Here is a 17,896-nt window from a genome sequence, read left to right on the forward strand (position 1 = left end):
AATCTTTTTCTGGATCATCCAAATGCTCTCTAGCAAACTTCAGATGGGCCTGGACATGTACTGGCTTAAGCAGGGGGACATGTCTGGCACTGCAGGATTTGAGTCCCTGGCGGCGTAGTGTGTTACTGATGGTAGGCTTTGTTACTTTGGTTCCAGCTCTCTGCAGGTCATTCACTAGGTCCCCCCGTGTGGTTCTGGGATTTTTGCTCACCGTTCTTGTGATCATTTTGACCCCACGGGGTGAGATCTTGCGTGGAGATCTTGCGAGATCTTGCGTGGATCGAGGGAGATTATCAGTGGTCTTGTATGTCTTCCATTTCCTAATAATTGCTCCCACAGTTGATTTCTTCAAACCAAGCTGCTTACCTATTACAGATTCAGTCTTCCCAGCCTGGTGCAGGTCTACAATTTTGTTTCTGGTGTCCTTTGACAGCTCTTTGGTCTTGGCCATAGTGGAGTTTGGAGTGTGACTGTTTGAGGTTGTGGACAGGTGTCTTTTATACTGATAACAAGTTCAAACAGGTGCCATTAATACAGGTAACGAGTGGAGAACAGAGGAGCCTCTTAAAGAAGAAGTTACAGGTCTGTGAGGGCCAGAAATCTTGCTTGTTTGTAGGTGACCAAATACTTATTTTCCACCATAATTTGCAAATAAATTCATTAAAAATCCTACAATGTGATTTTCTGGATTTTTTCCCCCTCATTTTGTCTGTCATAGTTTATATGATGAAAATTACAGGCCTCTCTCATCTTTTTAAGTGGGAGAACTTGCACAATTGGTGGCTGACTAAATACTTTTTTGCCCCACTGTATGTACAACAGCTAGAAATATCATGGCCCAATATTGGACTAAAGGAGCATATCGTTACTCCTTAGTCCAGGGACCTTACATTTCCATTTAAAGGGTGAATTGGCTCTGATAGACAAAACAGTCTACCAGAGCCAACAGACACCTCACAAGTCCTCAACTGGCAGCTTCATTAAATAGTACCCACAAAACACCAGTCTCAATGTCAACAGTGAAGAGGCGACTCCGGTATGCTAGACTTCTAGGCAGAGTTCCATTGAAAAAGCCATATCTCAGACTGGCCAATAAAAACAAAAGATTAAGATGGGCAAGAACACAGACACTGGACAAAGTCGCCTCCTCACTGTTGACGTTGAGACTGGTGTTTTAAGGGTACTATTTAATGAAGCTGCCAGTTGAGGACTTGTGAGGTGTCTGTTTCTCAAACTAGACACTAATGTACTTGTCCTCTTGCTCAGTTGTACACTAGGGCATCCCACTCCTCTTTCTATTCTGGTTAGGGCCAGTTTGCGCTGTTCTGTGATGGGAGTAGTACACAGCGTTGTACGAGATCTTCAGTTTCTTGGTAATTTCTTGCATGGAATAGCCTTAATTTCTCAGAACAAGAATAGACTGACAAGTTTCAGAAGAAAGTTATTTGTTTCTGGCCATTTGAGCGTGTAATCGAGACCCACAAATGCTGATGCTCCAGATACTCAACTAGTCTTAAGAAGGCCAGTTTTATTGCTTCTTTAATCAGAAAAACAGTTTTCAGTTGTGCACATATTTGCAAAAGGGTTTTCTAATGATCAATTAGCCTTTTAAAATAATAAACTTGGATTAGCTAACACAACGTGTCATTGGAACACAGGAGTGATGGTTGCTTATTATGGTCCTCTATTCGCCTAGGTAGATATTCCATAAAAAAATCAGCCGTTTCCAGCTACAACAGTCATTTACAGTATTAACAATGTCTACACTGTATTTCTGATTAATATTATGTTATTTTAATGAACAAAAAATGTGGTTCTCTTTTAAAAACAAGGCCATTTCTAAGTGACACCAAACTTTTGAACTGTAGTGTACATATCTACATCAATGGCCTCCCGAGTGGCACGGTGGTCTAAGCTGTGCCGTTTGAGATCCTGGTTCGAGTCCAGGCTCTGACATATCTAAGTGACCCCAAACCTTTGAACAGTAGTGTATGTGGTGAAATGTCCCTTTAAGCAATACCAGTCTGCCAAGAAGTGACAGTGAGACCTGGAAGCACTGAGGGTAGTTAACGGTACGTCATATCTTTAACAAGGCCCACTGACAGGAATCAGATAATACATAGGCCTCTGTGAGTATAGAGCCAAACACATGTTCAAATGTTACTAAGATATAGACTTGTGTACTGACTGTGTTTATAATGTGTATATGATATAGAGTACAAGACAAGGAAAGAGAGAGGCCTCTAACAGGATTGCGCAAGGCAGGATTGCTGAAGAAAGCTCACTGACTATGAAAAGCTCACCGGTAGCAATGAAGTGAAAACAGACCACACTGGAGCAGAATGAACTGACGCTGACAGCTACAGATGTAGGATCTTAATTTGAACACTCTTTTGTTGTTGTTTTGGTCCTGAGAAGTATTTCGGTCTGTAATAAAGCCATTTTGAGGAGAAAAACTCATTCTGATTGGCTGGGCCTGGCTCCTCAGTGGGTGTGCCTATGCCCTCCCAGGCCCCCCGATGGCTGCACCCCTGCCCAGTCATGTGAGATCCATAGATTAGGGCCTAAGGAATTTATTTCAATTGACTGATTTCATTATATGAACTGTAACTCAGTAAAATCTTTGAAATTGTTGCATTTTGCATTTATATTTTTGTTCAGTATACATAAATGAACGGAAAACCCACACTAACACACGGTTATATTAGCAGTATTGCACTTCTCATGTAGCCTACTTCTGGACAGCTAATAGCCTAGCCTCTGATCAAGTAACATTATGGACTAAATGTTCAAATCCTGTTACTGCAGGATTATTTTGCTGTGAGAATATAGGTCAAATTAAGATTTGACATCTGTAGTGACAATGCCTCTGTCCCCAAGCTAAATACTCCTTACACAACTTGACTAGTGTACAGTACAGTCGCCTATACACAATCACACATACTGTAGACAGACACAACTAAATTGTATACATACTAATCTAAAACACACTCACACAAACACACACACACTCACACACACACACAAAAACAAGCACACACTCACAAACAGGCCTTCGTTGCGGAAGACAGCAGACCCTTCCTATTTTAGAGGGTCCCTGCCCTTCTGCTCTCTGTCCCTCACTCAAATCAATTCTGTTAAAGTCATTATCATTTCATCAACATCAATGAAATCTACAGAAAAAACAACAACTAATGGGGTACAATTGTTCCTTAATACACACATTTAATAACAAATAAAGCACGACCTCTACATTACTAAAGTAGTAATTACAGTGCCTTCAGAAAGTAATCAACCCCCTGACTTTTTCCACATTTTGTTTTGTTACAGCCTGAATTAAATATAGATCAAATTTACATTTTGTCACTAATTACACTTTGGATGGTGAATCACAGTGGCGGTCGGTGCCGTTTAAGATGAGAGAGGACAATATTGTTATTAATGAGCATGGCCTTATATCTATTAGCTACAGCATATTGGATGACTGTCATTCATATTCCATACACCCATGTCAATGTAACATCGATAGGTTTAGGCTACTGCATGATACTAACATTTTCCCTATACCCATCATGAGGTTGCTACAACCTAGCCGATGAGTTATAGTTTACAACGTAGGTGCACAGATCGAGAGCAATTTGAGTAATCAAGGTGACAGACATTGACACATTCAATACCACCTTGCACACTCTTGCCTGCATCTATTTGATCTAGGGTGTAATCGGTAGTCTAACAGTTGCAAACGAGAATTTCTATTGGACAAATTCAGGTATGTTCATCCCCATTTCGTTCAGTTTGCTTCTGTTTTAAGAAAAACTCGCTAACCGCTACACACAGCCTACATCGTTGACAGCATATTAACGCCATAGTCAACAAAGGTACAAGAACTAACGCACTACAATCATGCAGCACAGTGTACAGTTAGCAGCGAGCAGTTTAGCAGTTACATCGGCGGGCCCCGGTGACAATAAATTAATAAAACCAAAAGATGACATTGACTTGGAAGAGTTCCACTGTTTGATAGCCATAGCCACCTAGCTAACATAGCATCCATCTCTGTTTGATCCTGGTGTTTGAGTAAACTATACTAGCTAGCTGCATTCGCTAGCTAAGTAAGTGAAAGTGAAAAAAAAATACAACAAACTATGTCTAGCGCACGCTGTCCACTTGTTCATTTTTTAATGTATTTGTTCAAAACTGTTCAACTATTGTCTTTCTCTCTCTTTGAGTCAACTACTCACCACATTTTACGCACTGCAGTGCTAGCAAGCTGTATCTTATGCTTTCAGTACTAGATTAATTATCTGATCCTTTGATGAACAACTTATCAGTTCATGCTGCAAGAGCTCTGATAGGTTGGAGGTCGTCCTCTGGAAGTTGTCAAAATTACTGTGTAAGTCTATGGAAGGGGGTAAGAACCACGAGCCTCCTAGGTTTTGTATTAAAGTCAGTGTACCCAGAGGAGGACGGAAACGAACTATCCTCTGCCTACACCATGATGCTACCCTACAGAGTGCTGTTGAGGCTACTGTAGACCTTCATTGCAAAACAGTTTGTTTTTATCAATTATTTGGTGATGTGAATATTTAGAATAGTTTTAACTAAAAATAATAACGTTTTTAATGTTTCATTATTTTTATTTTTATGAAATTCCCTGAGGAGAATGATCCTCCCCTTCCTCCTCTGAGGAGCCTCCACTGGTGTATCAATACACCCAGTCACAACAAAGATACAGGTGTCCTTCCTAACTCTGTTGCCTGGAGAAGAAAGAAACCGCTCAGGGATTTGACCATGAGGCCAATGGGGACTTTAAATCAGTTACAGAGTTTAATTACTGTGATAGGAGAAAACTGAGGTAGGATCAGCAACATTGCAGTTACTCCACAATACTAACCTATAATGAAAGAGTGAAAATATTCCAAAACAATGCATCCTGTTTGCAATAAAACTGCAAAAATGTGGCAAAGAAATTTTGTTTTAGCTCTATTCCATTTATTGTTATGTTTTTATAAAAAGAAACGGAATAGAGCTAAGCACAGGCAAAATCCTAGAGGAATACCTGGTTCAGTCTGCTTTCCAACAGACACTGAAAGATAACTTCACCTTTCAGCTGGAAAATAACCTAAAAACACAAGGCCAAATATACACTGGAGTTGCTGATCATTGAATGTTCCTGAGTGGCCTAATTACAGTTTTGACTTAAATCGGCTTGAAAATCTATGGCAAGACTTGAAAATGGCTGTCTAGCAATGATCCACAACCAATTTGACAGAGCTTAAAGAATTTTTTAAGTTGTAATTTGCAAATATTGTACAATCCAGGTGTGCAAAGATCTTTGAGACCCAGAAAGACCCGGAAAGGTTTCTTGTAGGGTTAGGTTTTGGAATAGATATTGAAAAGGGGTGTGACCTTTTGCGATTGAATGAACAACACCTGTCTGTAAATATTATTAATCTACAAACACATCAACTACAATATATTTCAAATATATCAACCATTAAAACTACCACAGACCTTCATTCTGAGATATGAAAAACAAAATGGGTGTGAACTATCCCTCTAAACTGTAAATATTGCTGGTTTGACCTATGGACTCTCAACAAGTGACCTTAGAAGGTAAGCTCATGGCTGATGTGTCTGATGTTCAAACCAAGCCAATGATGACCTTCATTTGGGCTGTAGGATATTAAATCCAAAAGCACATTAAATACAACTTTTCGTATGAACCTAGAATAATTCATTAGGCTACATAATATGGGCATGAACAGACCTACAAGTAGGCCTACAAATCCATCAAATATCGTTCAGCGAGTTTGGGACATTTATTGGGCCTATCATCCAAGACTGTCTCAGGATGAAAATTAAAGGTGTTTAAATATCAACCCTATAGCTCTTCAGTCAGACGCCATCTCCACGTTTCGGCGATGGATCTCTAAACCCAAGTCATTTCTAGTGAAGTGAAGCATTGAACAAATCTTTCATAATTGAAGTTGGACTATTTTCATAGCTATGTTTATGTTTGTGAAATTACCTATACTTTTATGCACAATATTGTAAGATAAAGTATACCTCATTTACGTTGAGATGATTGGGTAAGATCCTTTCCACCTCCGATAACTGCAAGGAGTTTTCTCCAACATTATTTGTTACAACAAATGAACTGTACTGTTCGGCACACACACACACACTGTGATACACACACCGGCGACAACACCAGGGTGTCACCCATTCCTCTGGATTGCCTTTATCCAATGTCACGTTGTACCCTTTTCTCTTCATTGAGTGTTGGTTCACCATTTTCACCTTGAGGACTCTTTTCATTAGAACTATTTTAGTCCAGTTTACATACTTTTTGTGAGTTACTGATATTCTTAATGGCCTCTAATAATAACGTAGTTTCTTATCCAAACAACTAGGGGCCTATTCTTATGTAACATAACCCTATAAGAGTTGACTCAGTCCAGAAAGAAATGTAACCTATACCTACAGTTTAGAAATTGGGCTATCATGTCAATAACAGAATTATAAGGCTTCACACTCCTTATTAGCCTAAAGCCTAAATACAAGATAATAATGATTAGTAGGCTAAATGTTTATATTTATTTTGGCTGGAGTAGCCTAAAACAGTTATATCTAGAATATCTTGACACACATTTGTCTCTGTGAGAATCGCCATCATAAATCCTGTAATGGCCCACTACACACTGAGCTAGCTGCTACAAATACAGCTTCCAAGGCAGGACCTGATAGCCTATAGATAACAACTGCCAATTTACACAGTCTATGTATGACACAGGCTACTAATGCCCCACTAAGAGGGGTGAAGCATCAGTTTGAATTACACATGTTTTTATTAGGCTATCAGAAGGATGTCATCATGTGCGTGATTGTGTAGCCGCACAGACTGCATACTATTGTATTATTTTACAAACCATGCATTGGAAGGGAATAAATAGATTTGGAATTATTGAATAGTCTATCAAACTAGTGGATGCACCTGAGGAGGAAAGTTCCCAAATCCATCTTTATTAAAATTGGATACATCATATTGATCCCGATTTACAGAACGGGTGGGACTAATCCTGAATGCTGATTTATATTTTTTTTTAACAAAAAAGTTAAATGAATAATAAAAAAATAAAAACGCATTCCAGCCGGTATCTATTCCACGAGTTACCACCGGCTAAATCTGTGACCTTAAAATGCCTATTTACTCTGTTCCGTCTGACTGCACAATCCACTGTCTCTCACAACCCCAATGATCAGGCAGCACAAGTCACATAGTCTGCACACATGCTATATTTTTATATCAAATAAAGACATTCCGAAAGCGATATTATGAACGTTTATAAAATCTAAAATGACATAAACAGCTGAATAACCGTTGTATTTGGATTTGCAGATTCATTTATCCTAATCCATGGGACAGAATCGGAAACAACGCCAAAAGCTTCTCAGTTAGAGAGAGTGGGGGGATTCGGACTCAAAGCATTAGCTCGGCTATACAATACTGTTGCTTTTTTTAATCCCTGAAGAAACAAGGAAAGCAACAGTAAGACTCCAGAGTCAGACCACCTCCACTGACACAAGAAATGCAGAAAAAAATAGGCTACACATTGATTGAATCACAAAATAACAAAATAAAAATATAGGCTACTGCAATAAATGTCCATTTTATATAGCATTTTATTATGTTTCAAAAGTTGTGAATAACGGGCCCAATAATGCTTATTAAAACGCCTGGGGACCTATTTACTTATACATATTATGCAGTCTATTCCCGTTCAGACACTATAATAAAACACTGTCAATTAATACATGTTTTGTTTTGTTTATACAATTTGATGAAATATTATGAAGAAAAACTAGCTGAAACTTGACGGACACGAAGGTGAATAGCTTACATCGAACACACTACAATGGAAAGATGAATCCAAAACCATTCTAAAGGATAGGTATGTGCCTTAGCTTCTTTTTGTCATATATTTCCAATCTATTTGGGTCGAGGAGAGAAATATATACAGACCTATATATTCGTAAAATTAAATTGAAGAATTCGTTCTCCTTCACACCAACCTGGTGACAGGCAGGTGAATGCCACCGCACAACCGGAGGGCTAGATTTGGACATCCTCCCGGGCACTTTTCTTCCCTACCTGAGTTATGCCAGAGGGGTATGGCATTTTGCTGCCTTAAATTGACTGAATAGGCCTACCGGTAATTAAAAATTGCAATAATGTCAACAGTATTGCTTGATAATTAGGCTACTTTGATTGTGAGTTTTAAAGGATTGGCATTGTGACTTGGTATAGATCGAAGCAGCTATCACCCATGCGCTGGCAGAATGCTTTTAAAAAACATTGTAGCATGTTTGCCTATCCGTTATGAACACAGAAGACAAAAAATAGGTGACCTGCATTGAGCGGAAATCGTATCCCAAGCCATGATTAATAATTGAATGCCCATGCTATTACGGCGAGCACCTGTGCCCCATTAGTAGCCTATGATGCATCGATCCATGAACGCAACATCCCATAGCCTAATCAACAATATATGCAAGGGCAGAAGCGGTAGACCCTCATATTATATGGCTAGATTGTCATTGCTAGAATAATATTCTTGCAAGAGGATATATCTATAACATAGCTCACGCATGGTTCAGAGACGGAAACTGCGTTTCTGTTTCAACATCAGAGACAGCATCGCGCGATTATCGCACCTAGTAAACAGCGTTGTTTGGGCCACCTGTCCCAGTTCTGCGCTCTCCGCAGTATCCCTGTTTCTTTCGCACCCCAAATGGTACTTACGTGTAGTGTTGGGGGAAGCGGAGGCTCCCCGTTGCCGGCGAAGATAAGCTAATGATGAGGATAGTTTGGATTGAGAACAGACAGAATATACCGTAGGACTGAGCGCAGATCGCCATTTTCCATTAAATATTCAAGAAACCGGCATAAATAGAATAGGGTCGTGATAATAGTCTCTTAGAGCAGAGCTAATAAAAAACGCTGAGCTCCGAAAGTGTGTCGGTTGATGGCGAGGCTCCTCAAGACCTTGCGCTGTGAAATCTCAATCTGAAACGTACAGAGGACTGGCAGCTCAAGACAACCGATTCGAAGACTCACAGATGCATTGACGCTGCTGCCACCGCTGGTGCTGCTGTGCCTTTGCGCACTCGCTCTCCTCCCTCCCTCTCCCTTGCACATTTGCTCCCCTCGCTCCCTCTCCAACCGAACGCGTGAACACAAGACGACACATTCGCTCCAATATTCCTACGCGACAGACGGGGGCGCGCGTGCAGTCTATATCACTGTCCTGTTTTCCATGCTTTCTCCTCTCCTCCTTGGTTCCCACGCTGAAAGACTGGGGAAACTCAACAATTAGGAGCACAAATGAAGGCTTTATTTAGGTAATTACAGACATGACTAGAGGGGGAATAAATGAACTAGAGTGTAAGCATTCTGCATCACTAAAGTTCCTAAGGGCTTCTCTCAGACCAAATGAGTTGTAGTAACTTAAAAGGAGTTTGACCCAGCATAATATAAACAATATGGTAGGAAGAAGCATAATGTATTCAGTACCTCTGTTTTCTCTGTGTCAACTGTTTCAATTGGTCTCCAAAAGGTTGATTAGTTGCAGTCAGATTCTATACAGACACCCTCAACAACCCCAAATATGTATTACCATGTTGTGTCCTAACATCTATAACACAAAATGATACCCATGATACCCATATTACCCATGATTTTTACCCAGTAAAAATACAAGGCCACAGAAACAGGGCTCCCTAGTCACATCCGGCCGTGATTGGGAGTCCCATAGGACAGCGCACAATTGGACCAGCGGCGTCTGGGTTTGGCCCGAGGTAGACCGTCATTGTAAATATGAATTTGTTCTTGACAGACATGCCTAGTTCAATAAAGGTTGAAATAAAAACAGACATATCCAGGTGCTCCAGATCCCTGTGCCAGGCTGGCTTTGTCTGTATGTCTTGGTTCAGTCGATCAGCAGGGGACATTCAGGTGCTCTCCTAACTGAAGCAAACAGCCAGCACTTCACAGGGCCGCTTTGCTGTGCAGCAGCTTTGTCAGTCAGTGACAGGTAGCCTGAGAGATGGGAGATGGGCCTGAGAGATGGGACAGAAAGGACATGTTAGGATGCAACTCAGGCAGAAAGAAAAACCTCACCTGAATAAAGGAGTGAGGAGCCTCCATGCAACAATGTATCAGCTAAATGTGGGTTTGTTTACCAAACCTTTACTGGACTACAGTTTATGTTCTATTGACCTGCTAGCGCTCTCGTAGTCTCCTCGTCTAGAGTTTCTCTCTCAGACTTGTATGATCCAGTCAGACAGCCCCACAGTACCAGAGACATGCTGAGGGCTGATTCATTATTCCGAATGGGACACCAGCTTTAATTAATACTCTGATGATATATTCAAATCAGCACATTTCCCAACATAGACCATTTCTGCTGACTCACAGCCGTCCTGCTTTCTCCTTCCTCTCACACATATGCAAAGTCCTCTCAAAGCACCAGGCCCACGGGGCCTAAGGAGAGAGAGATACAGGCAACTGCCATTCAGAACCACTCTAATTGTGAGTAATTGTATTAACCTCTATCACACAGAGAGTTGGCATGTGTAGAGGGTTTACAATATACAGTGTCACCATGACTACATACTTACAGGGAAGTCTCTGGACTGGGGGGAGAATGATGTCACGTACAGATACCATATAATGTACAGGAAATCTGAACAAATATAAATGTAGGACATTTTCACACATAAAACAGAGCTGGTGGAGCGGTGCCATTAATGGCTCATTGTTTTTTACTGTGATGAACGCTGTTCCATTCTGCCAGTGGTAAAGAGGGAGAAGACAATTACAAGTATGGAAATATACTATGGCCTGACCATTAATGGTTTAGTGTGGAGCAAGCTGAGAGGCCAACAGCACGGTGGCCTTGTGTTGATGAGGGGCTTCTTTTTCTTATATATAGTCACAGTAGTGTACCAGATTTTAGTCCAGGACAATTTCACACTATTCATATTCATGAACCTGTACATTGATTCAAGACTATTTTTTTGTCCACCACAATTTGTCGCACCTTTGGTAGTAAGGAAGTGAGTTGGGAGTTGGACTCTCCATTTCAAATATGATTGCAATTTATGAAGCCATTGTGAGGAAAGACTGACAACCTCCATTACTGGTAAAAACATATTTTATTGCATAGCCTTGCTATAACACGAAATGGTCACATCAATACATTCTGAGTCCATTTAAAGTGAAGTAGTGGGAGGTGGGGGTGTTTGTCGCCCCATGGTCTGGATCTCATTGTGCAGACTGCTGAGATGCTTATAGCGAACCCACTCCTCATTAGTGAATATCATTCAGGCGGCCTCAGGGTTAAGCTGGGTGAAAACACACTGATTTACATTTTTTTATGTAAACTTTATGTAACCAGGTTAGTCTTATTGAGATAAAACATATATTTTTCAAGAGAGACCTGTACGAAAATCAATTGCCTCAAGCCCAATTGATCCTCCAGAAGCCTAGGAGGTAAACATGGGCTGGGCCTCTGTGCCCTACCCCGCTCCCTCTCATTGGACAGGTAGGCCCTCTTAATTCACCTGCCAAAAGACTATTAATCTGGGGAGTGGAGCAGAAACGAAGGGGTCAGGACCTTGCTATTCTGGGTCTCCTCCATCCTTCCAATCCTTCCAGCGCTTTCAGGGGACTGCTCCCCACGCAGAGGCCAAGTAGGACACAGTCAGTGAGGAATTAATCACACCTTGTTTCCCCTGTCTCCAGGCCCGGGGAAGTCACCAACACACACGCATCCTGGCCCTACACCCACCCACCCAGCCGCACACACACACACACACACACACACACACACACACACACACACACACACACACACACACACACACACACACACACACACACACACACACACACACACACACACAGCCATCCTTATCCATCTCTCTTTCCCTCTGTTCCTCCCCCTTCCTGCTGTGATCTGTGTGCTGGTGTTCCATCTTTATCCATCTCTCCCTCCCTCTGTTCCTCCCCCTTCCTGCTGTGACCTGTGTGCTGGTGTTCTGCCATGCAGGATGGGAATAGTATATTATACATGTGGCCGTAAAACAGATCTGGACCAAATGAAGTAGATATTATTCTCTGGTTTTCTACACCACAACATGTAACCCTTCATTGTCTGATTCTGTAAATAATCCTGGGGTGCCTAATACCTGGTCGTCCTGCAGAGGGAGGCTGTGGAGAGATACAGTATGTAGGAAGTCATTTAGAGATATACACAGTAACTCCAACAGTAGAAACCAAGTCATCAGACCCCTACCTGACAGCACATGCTGATAGGACTTATTAAACCCCTGTTCTCTGTCTGTTTACACAAATACATCTTTCCTGTAAGACACACATACTGTAGACCTCACTCTTACATTAATGTACATATGTACTGCAATTTACACACATTCTTGTATTTACCTTTTCTTTACTGTAAACTACACACAGAGACCAGTAGTGTTGTGCTACAGGGCATGCTGGGATTTTCATGCTCAAATGTCAGAGCATTTCATCCTGCTGATGAGTCACTCCCCCTACTCCCAGACTGAGCATGAAGGAATCACGCTCCTAGAGCAATTAATGACCCAGCCTCCACATGCAAAACACACGCACACGCACACACACACATGCACACACACACACACACACACACACACACACACACACACACACACACACACACACACACACACACACACACACACACACACACACACACACACACACACACACACACACACAATCACACACTACACACTACACACACAAACAAAAACCCACCACACACTACACACACAATTACACACTACACACACAACACACACACACAACACACACACACACAATCACACACACCCTACACAATACACACTACACACACTACACACACTACACACAACACACACACAACCACACTCTTCACACAACACACTACACACAACACAACACACACACACACAAAATCACACACTACACACTACACAATACACACTACACACACAACACCAACTACACACAACACACACACACAATCACACTCTTCACACAACACACTACACACAACACAACACACACACTACACAAAATCACACACTACACACTACACAATACACACTACACACACAACACCAACTACACACAACACACACACACAATCACACTCTACACACTACACACTCTACACACACTACACATTCGACACACAGAACACACACAAACAATCCCAAACTAGACACTGCACACAACACACACACACATATACACAAAAAAAAACAGAAAAAAACAGGTCACTCCCAAAATAAAACAAACATTGAAGAAGAATGTGTACACACACACACACACACACACACACACACACACACACACACACACACACACACACACACACACACACACACACACACACACACACACACACACACACACACACACACACACACACACACACACACACACACGGTGCGTGTGAAAACAGAGTCCCAGTGTTGGCATGCTCTACTAGAAGCTTAATGACCCTTGGGTGGCCTCTTTGGTCTTAAGGAAATCCTCCCTCATGCATAAATCAAAGATGGGAGAAGGATAGTGAGGGGAAGATAGGGGAGAGAGGGGAGAGAGCAGCAGTACAGGTATAGAGGGATAGAGAGGGAAGAGAGCAGGACAGCAGCAGTACAGGTATAGAGGGATAGAGAGGGGAGAGAGGGGAGGACAGCAGCAGTACAGGTATAGAGGGATAGAGAGGGGAGAGAGGGGAGGACAGCAGCAGTACAGGTATAGAGGGATAGAGAGGGGAGGACAGCAGCAGTACAGGTATAGAGGGATAGAGAGGGAAGAGAGCAGGACAGCAGCAGTACAGGTATAGAGGGATAGAGAGGGGGAGAGGGGAGGACAGCAGCAGTACAGGTATAGAGGGATAGAGAGGGAAGAGAGCAGGACAGCAGCAGTACAGGTATAGAGGGATAGAGAGGGGAGAGAGGGGAGGACAGCAGCAGTACAGGTATAGAGGGATAGAGAGGGGAGGACAGCAGCAGTACAGGTATAGAGGGATAGAGAGGGAAGAGAGCAGGACAGCAGCAGTACAGGTATAGAGGGATAGAGAGGGGGAGAGGGAGGACAGCAGCAGTACAGGTATAGAGGGATAGAGAGGGAAGAGAGCAGGACAGCAGCAGTACAGGTATAGAGGGATAGAGAGGGGAGAGGGGGAGGACAGCAGCAGTACAGGTATAGAGGGATAGAGAGGGGAGGACAGCAGCAGTACAGGTATAGAGGGATAGAGAGGGGGAGAGAGCAGGACAGCAGCAGTACAGGTATAGAGGGATAGAGTGGGAGAGAGCAGGACAGCAGCAGTACAGGTATAGAGGGATAGAGAGGGGAGAGAGGGGAGGACAGCAGCAGTACAGGTATAGAGGGATAGAGAGGGGAGAGGGGAGGACAGCAGCAGTACAGGTATAGAGGGATAGAGAGGGGAGGACAGCAGCAGTACAGGTATAGAGGGATAGAGAGGGGAGAGAGGGGAGGACAGCAGCAGTACAGGTATAGAGGGATAGAGAGGGGAGGACAGCGGCAGTACAGGTATAGAGGGATAGAGAGGGGGAGAGAGGGGAGGACAGCAGCAGTACAGGTATAGAGGGATAGAGAAGGGAGGACAGCAACAGTACATGTATAGAGAGATAGAGAGGGCAGGACAGCAACAGTACAGGTATAGAGAGATAGAGAAGGGAGGATAGCAACAGTACAGGTATAGAGAGATAGAGAAGGGAGGACAGCAACAGTACAGGTATAGAGGGATAGAGAGGGGAGGACAGCAACAGTACAGGTATAGAGGGATAGAGAGGGAGGACAGCAACAGTACAGGTATAGAGGGATAGAGAGGGGAGGACAGCAACAGTACAGGTATAGAGGGATAGAGAGGGGAGGACAGCAGCAGTACAGGTATAGAGGGATAGAGAGGGGAGGACAGCAGCAGTACAGGTATAGAGAGATAGAGAAGGGAGGACAGCAACAGTACAGGTATAGAGGGATAGAGAGGGGAGGACAGCAACAGTACAGGTATAGAGGGATAGAGAGGGGAGGACAGCAACAGCAGGTATAGAGGGATAGAAAGGGGAGGACAGCAACAGTACAGGTATAGAGGGATAGAGAGGGGGAGAGAGGGGAGGACAGCAACAGTACAGGTATAGAGGGATAGAGAGGGGGAGAGGGGGAGGACAGCAACAGTACAGGTATAGAGGGATAGAGAAGGGAGGACAGCAACAGTACAGGTATAGAGGGATAGAGAGGGGGGAGAGGGGAGGACAGCAACAGTACAGGTATAGAGGGATAGAGAGGGGGAGAGAGGGGAGGACAGCAACAGTACAGGTATAGAGGGATAGAGAGGGGAGGACAGCAACAGTACAGGTATAGAGGGATAGAGAGGGGAGGACAGCAACAGTACAGGTATAGAGGGATAGAGAGGGGAGGACAGCAACAGTACAGGTATAGAGGGATAGAGAGGGGGAGAGGGGGAGGACAGCAACAGTACAGGTATAGAGGATAGAGAAGGGAGGACAGCAACAGTACAGGTATAGAGGGATAGAGAGGGGGAGAGAGGGAGGACAGCAACAGTACAGGTATAGAGGGATAGAGAGGGGGAGAGGGAGGACAGCAACAGTACAGGTATAGAGGGATAGAGAGGGGAGGACAGCAACAGTACAGGTATAGAGGGATAGAGAGGGAGGACAGCAACAGTACAGGTATAGAGGGATAGAGAGGGGAGGACAGCAACAGTACAGGTATAGAGGGATAGAGAGGGGAGGACAGCAACAGTACAGGTATAGAGGGATAGAGAGGGGAGGAGGACAGCAACAGTACAGGTATAGAGGGATAGAGAAGGGAGGACAGCAACAGTACAGGTATAGAGGGATAGAGAGGGGAGGACAGCAGCAGTGCAGGTATAGAGGGATAGAGAGGGGGAGAGAGGGGAGGACAGCAACAGTACAGGTATAGAGGGATAGAGAATGGAGGACAGCAACAGTACAGGTATAGAGAGATAGAGAAGGGAGGACAGCAAAAGTACAGGTATAGAGGGATAGAGAAGGGAGGACAGCAGCAGTACAGGTATAGAGAGATAGAGAGGGGAGGACAGCAACAGTACAGGTATAGAGGGATAGAGAAGGGAGGACAGCAACAGTACAGGTATAGAGAGATAGAGAAGGGAGGACAGCAACAGTACAGGTATAGAGGGATAGAGAAGGGAGGACAGCAGCAGTACAGGTATAGAGAGATAGAGAAGGGAGGACAGCAACAGTACAGGTATAGAGAGATAGAGAAGGGAGGACAGCAACAGTACAGGTATAGAGAGATAGAGAGGGGAGGACAGCAACAGTACAGGTATAGAGGGATAGAGAAGGGAGGACAGCAGCAGTACAGGTATAGAGAGATAGAGAAGGGAGGACAGCAGCAGTACAGGTATAGAGAGATAGAGAGGGGAGGACAGCAACAGTACAGGTATAGAGGGATAGACAAGGGAGGACAGCAACAGTACAGGTATAGAGAGATAGAGAAGGGAGGACAGCAACAGTACAGTTATCGAGGGATAGAGAAGGGAGGACAGCAGCAGTACAGGTATAGAGGGACATCTAAAACATCTCTAGTCCTAATGCATAACTGCCTATTACTAGGTATTTTCTCCTCAGGACTATTTTCCCATGAATAACTCCCTCCTCTCCCCTTCATAAACTACCCATCATCCCCTCTTCTCCATCTCTCTCTCTCTGTCTGCTGACATATCTCTGTGTTAGCAACAGGCTGCTAAACACAAACAGAGCCTTGTTGCTAATCACACCATCCTTTACTTTGTCGGCGGTTACTCACTTCCCTGTCACCGATGAGCCACCTCAGTCTGGATACTCATCAGTCTGGATATTGCACATCTATTTTTATTTATTTATTATTTCACCTTTATTTAACCAGGAAGGCTAGTTGAGAAGAAGTTCTCATTTACAATTGCGACCTGGCTAAGATAAAGCAATGCAGTTCGACACATACAACGACACAGAGTTACACATGGAGTAAAACAAACATACAGTCAATAATACAGTAGTAAAATAAGTCAATAAACGATGTGAGCAAATGAGGTGAAATAAGGGAGGTAAAGGCAAAAAAAGGCCAAGGTGGCAAAGTAAATACAATATAGCAAGTAAAACACTGGAATGGTAGATTTGCAGTGGAAGAATCTGCAAAGTAGAAATAAAAATAATGGGGTGCAAAGGAGCCAAAATAAATAAATACAGTAGGGGAAGAGGTAGTTGTTTGGGCTAATTATAGGTGGACTATGTACAGGTGCAGTAATCTGTGAGCTGCTCTACCAGCTGGTGCTTAAAGCTAGTGAGGGGGATAAGTGTTTCCAGTTTCATAGATTTTTGTAGTTCGTTCCAGTCATTGGCAGCAGAGAACTGGAAGGAGAGGCGGCCAAAGGAAGAATTGGTTTTGGGGGCGACCAGAGAGATATACCTGCTGGAGCGCGTGCTACAGGTGGGTCCTGCTATGGTGACCAGCGAGCTGAGATAAGGGGGACTTTACCTTGCAGGGTCTTGTAGATGACCTGGAGCCAATGGGTTTGGCGACGAGTATGAAGCGAGGGCCAGCCAACGAGAGCATACAGGTCGCAGTGGTGGGTAGTATATGGGGCTTTGATGACAAAACGGATGGCAATAGACTGCATCCAATTTATTGTGTAGAGTATTGGCTATTTTATAGATGACATTACCGAAGTCGAGGATCGGTAGGATGGTCAGTTTTATGAGGGTTGTTATGAGGGATGTTTGGCAG

The 17,896-nt window shown here is 43.4% G+C and overlaps 1 protein-coding gene across 4 annotated transcripts in view; it reads right to left on the minus strand.

Annotated features, from left to right (window-relative positions):
* Positions 1-9,188, minus strand: part of LOC112263077 (voltage-dependent calcium channel subunit alpha-2/delta-2-like) — a 296,787-nt gene extending 287,599 nt beyond the window's left edge. For all 4 annotated transcript variants that reach the window (XM_042331135.1, XM_042331134.1, XM_042331138.1 and 1 more), the window contains exon 1: positions 8,807-9,188. In XM_042331135.1, coding sequence (XP_042187069.1) covers positions 8,807-8,922 — 116 coding nt within the window. In that variant the 5' untranslated portion in view covers positions 8,923-9,188. The remainder of the gene's footprint in view (positions 1-8,806) is intronic.
* Positions 9,189-17,896: the final 8,708 nt, after the last annotated feature.

Source organism: Oncorhynchus tshawytscha, linkage group LG02, assembly GCF_018296145.1.
Source record: "Oncorhynchus tshawytscha isolate Ot180627B linkage group LG02, Otsh_v2.0, whole genome shotgun sequence".
Lineage (NCBI taxonomy): Eukaryota > Metazoa > Chordata > Actinopteri > Salmoniformes > Salmonidae > Oncorhynchus > Oncorhynchus tshawytscha.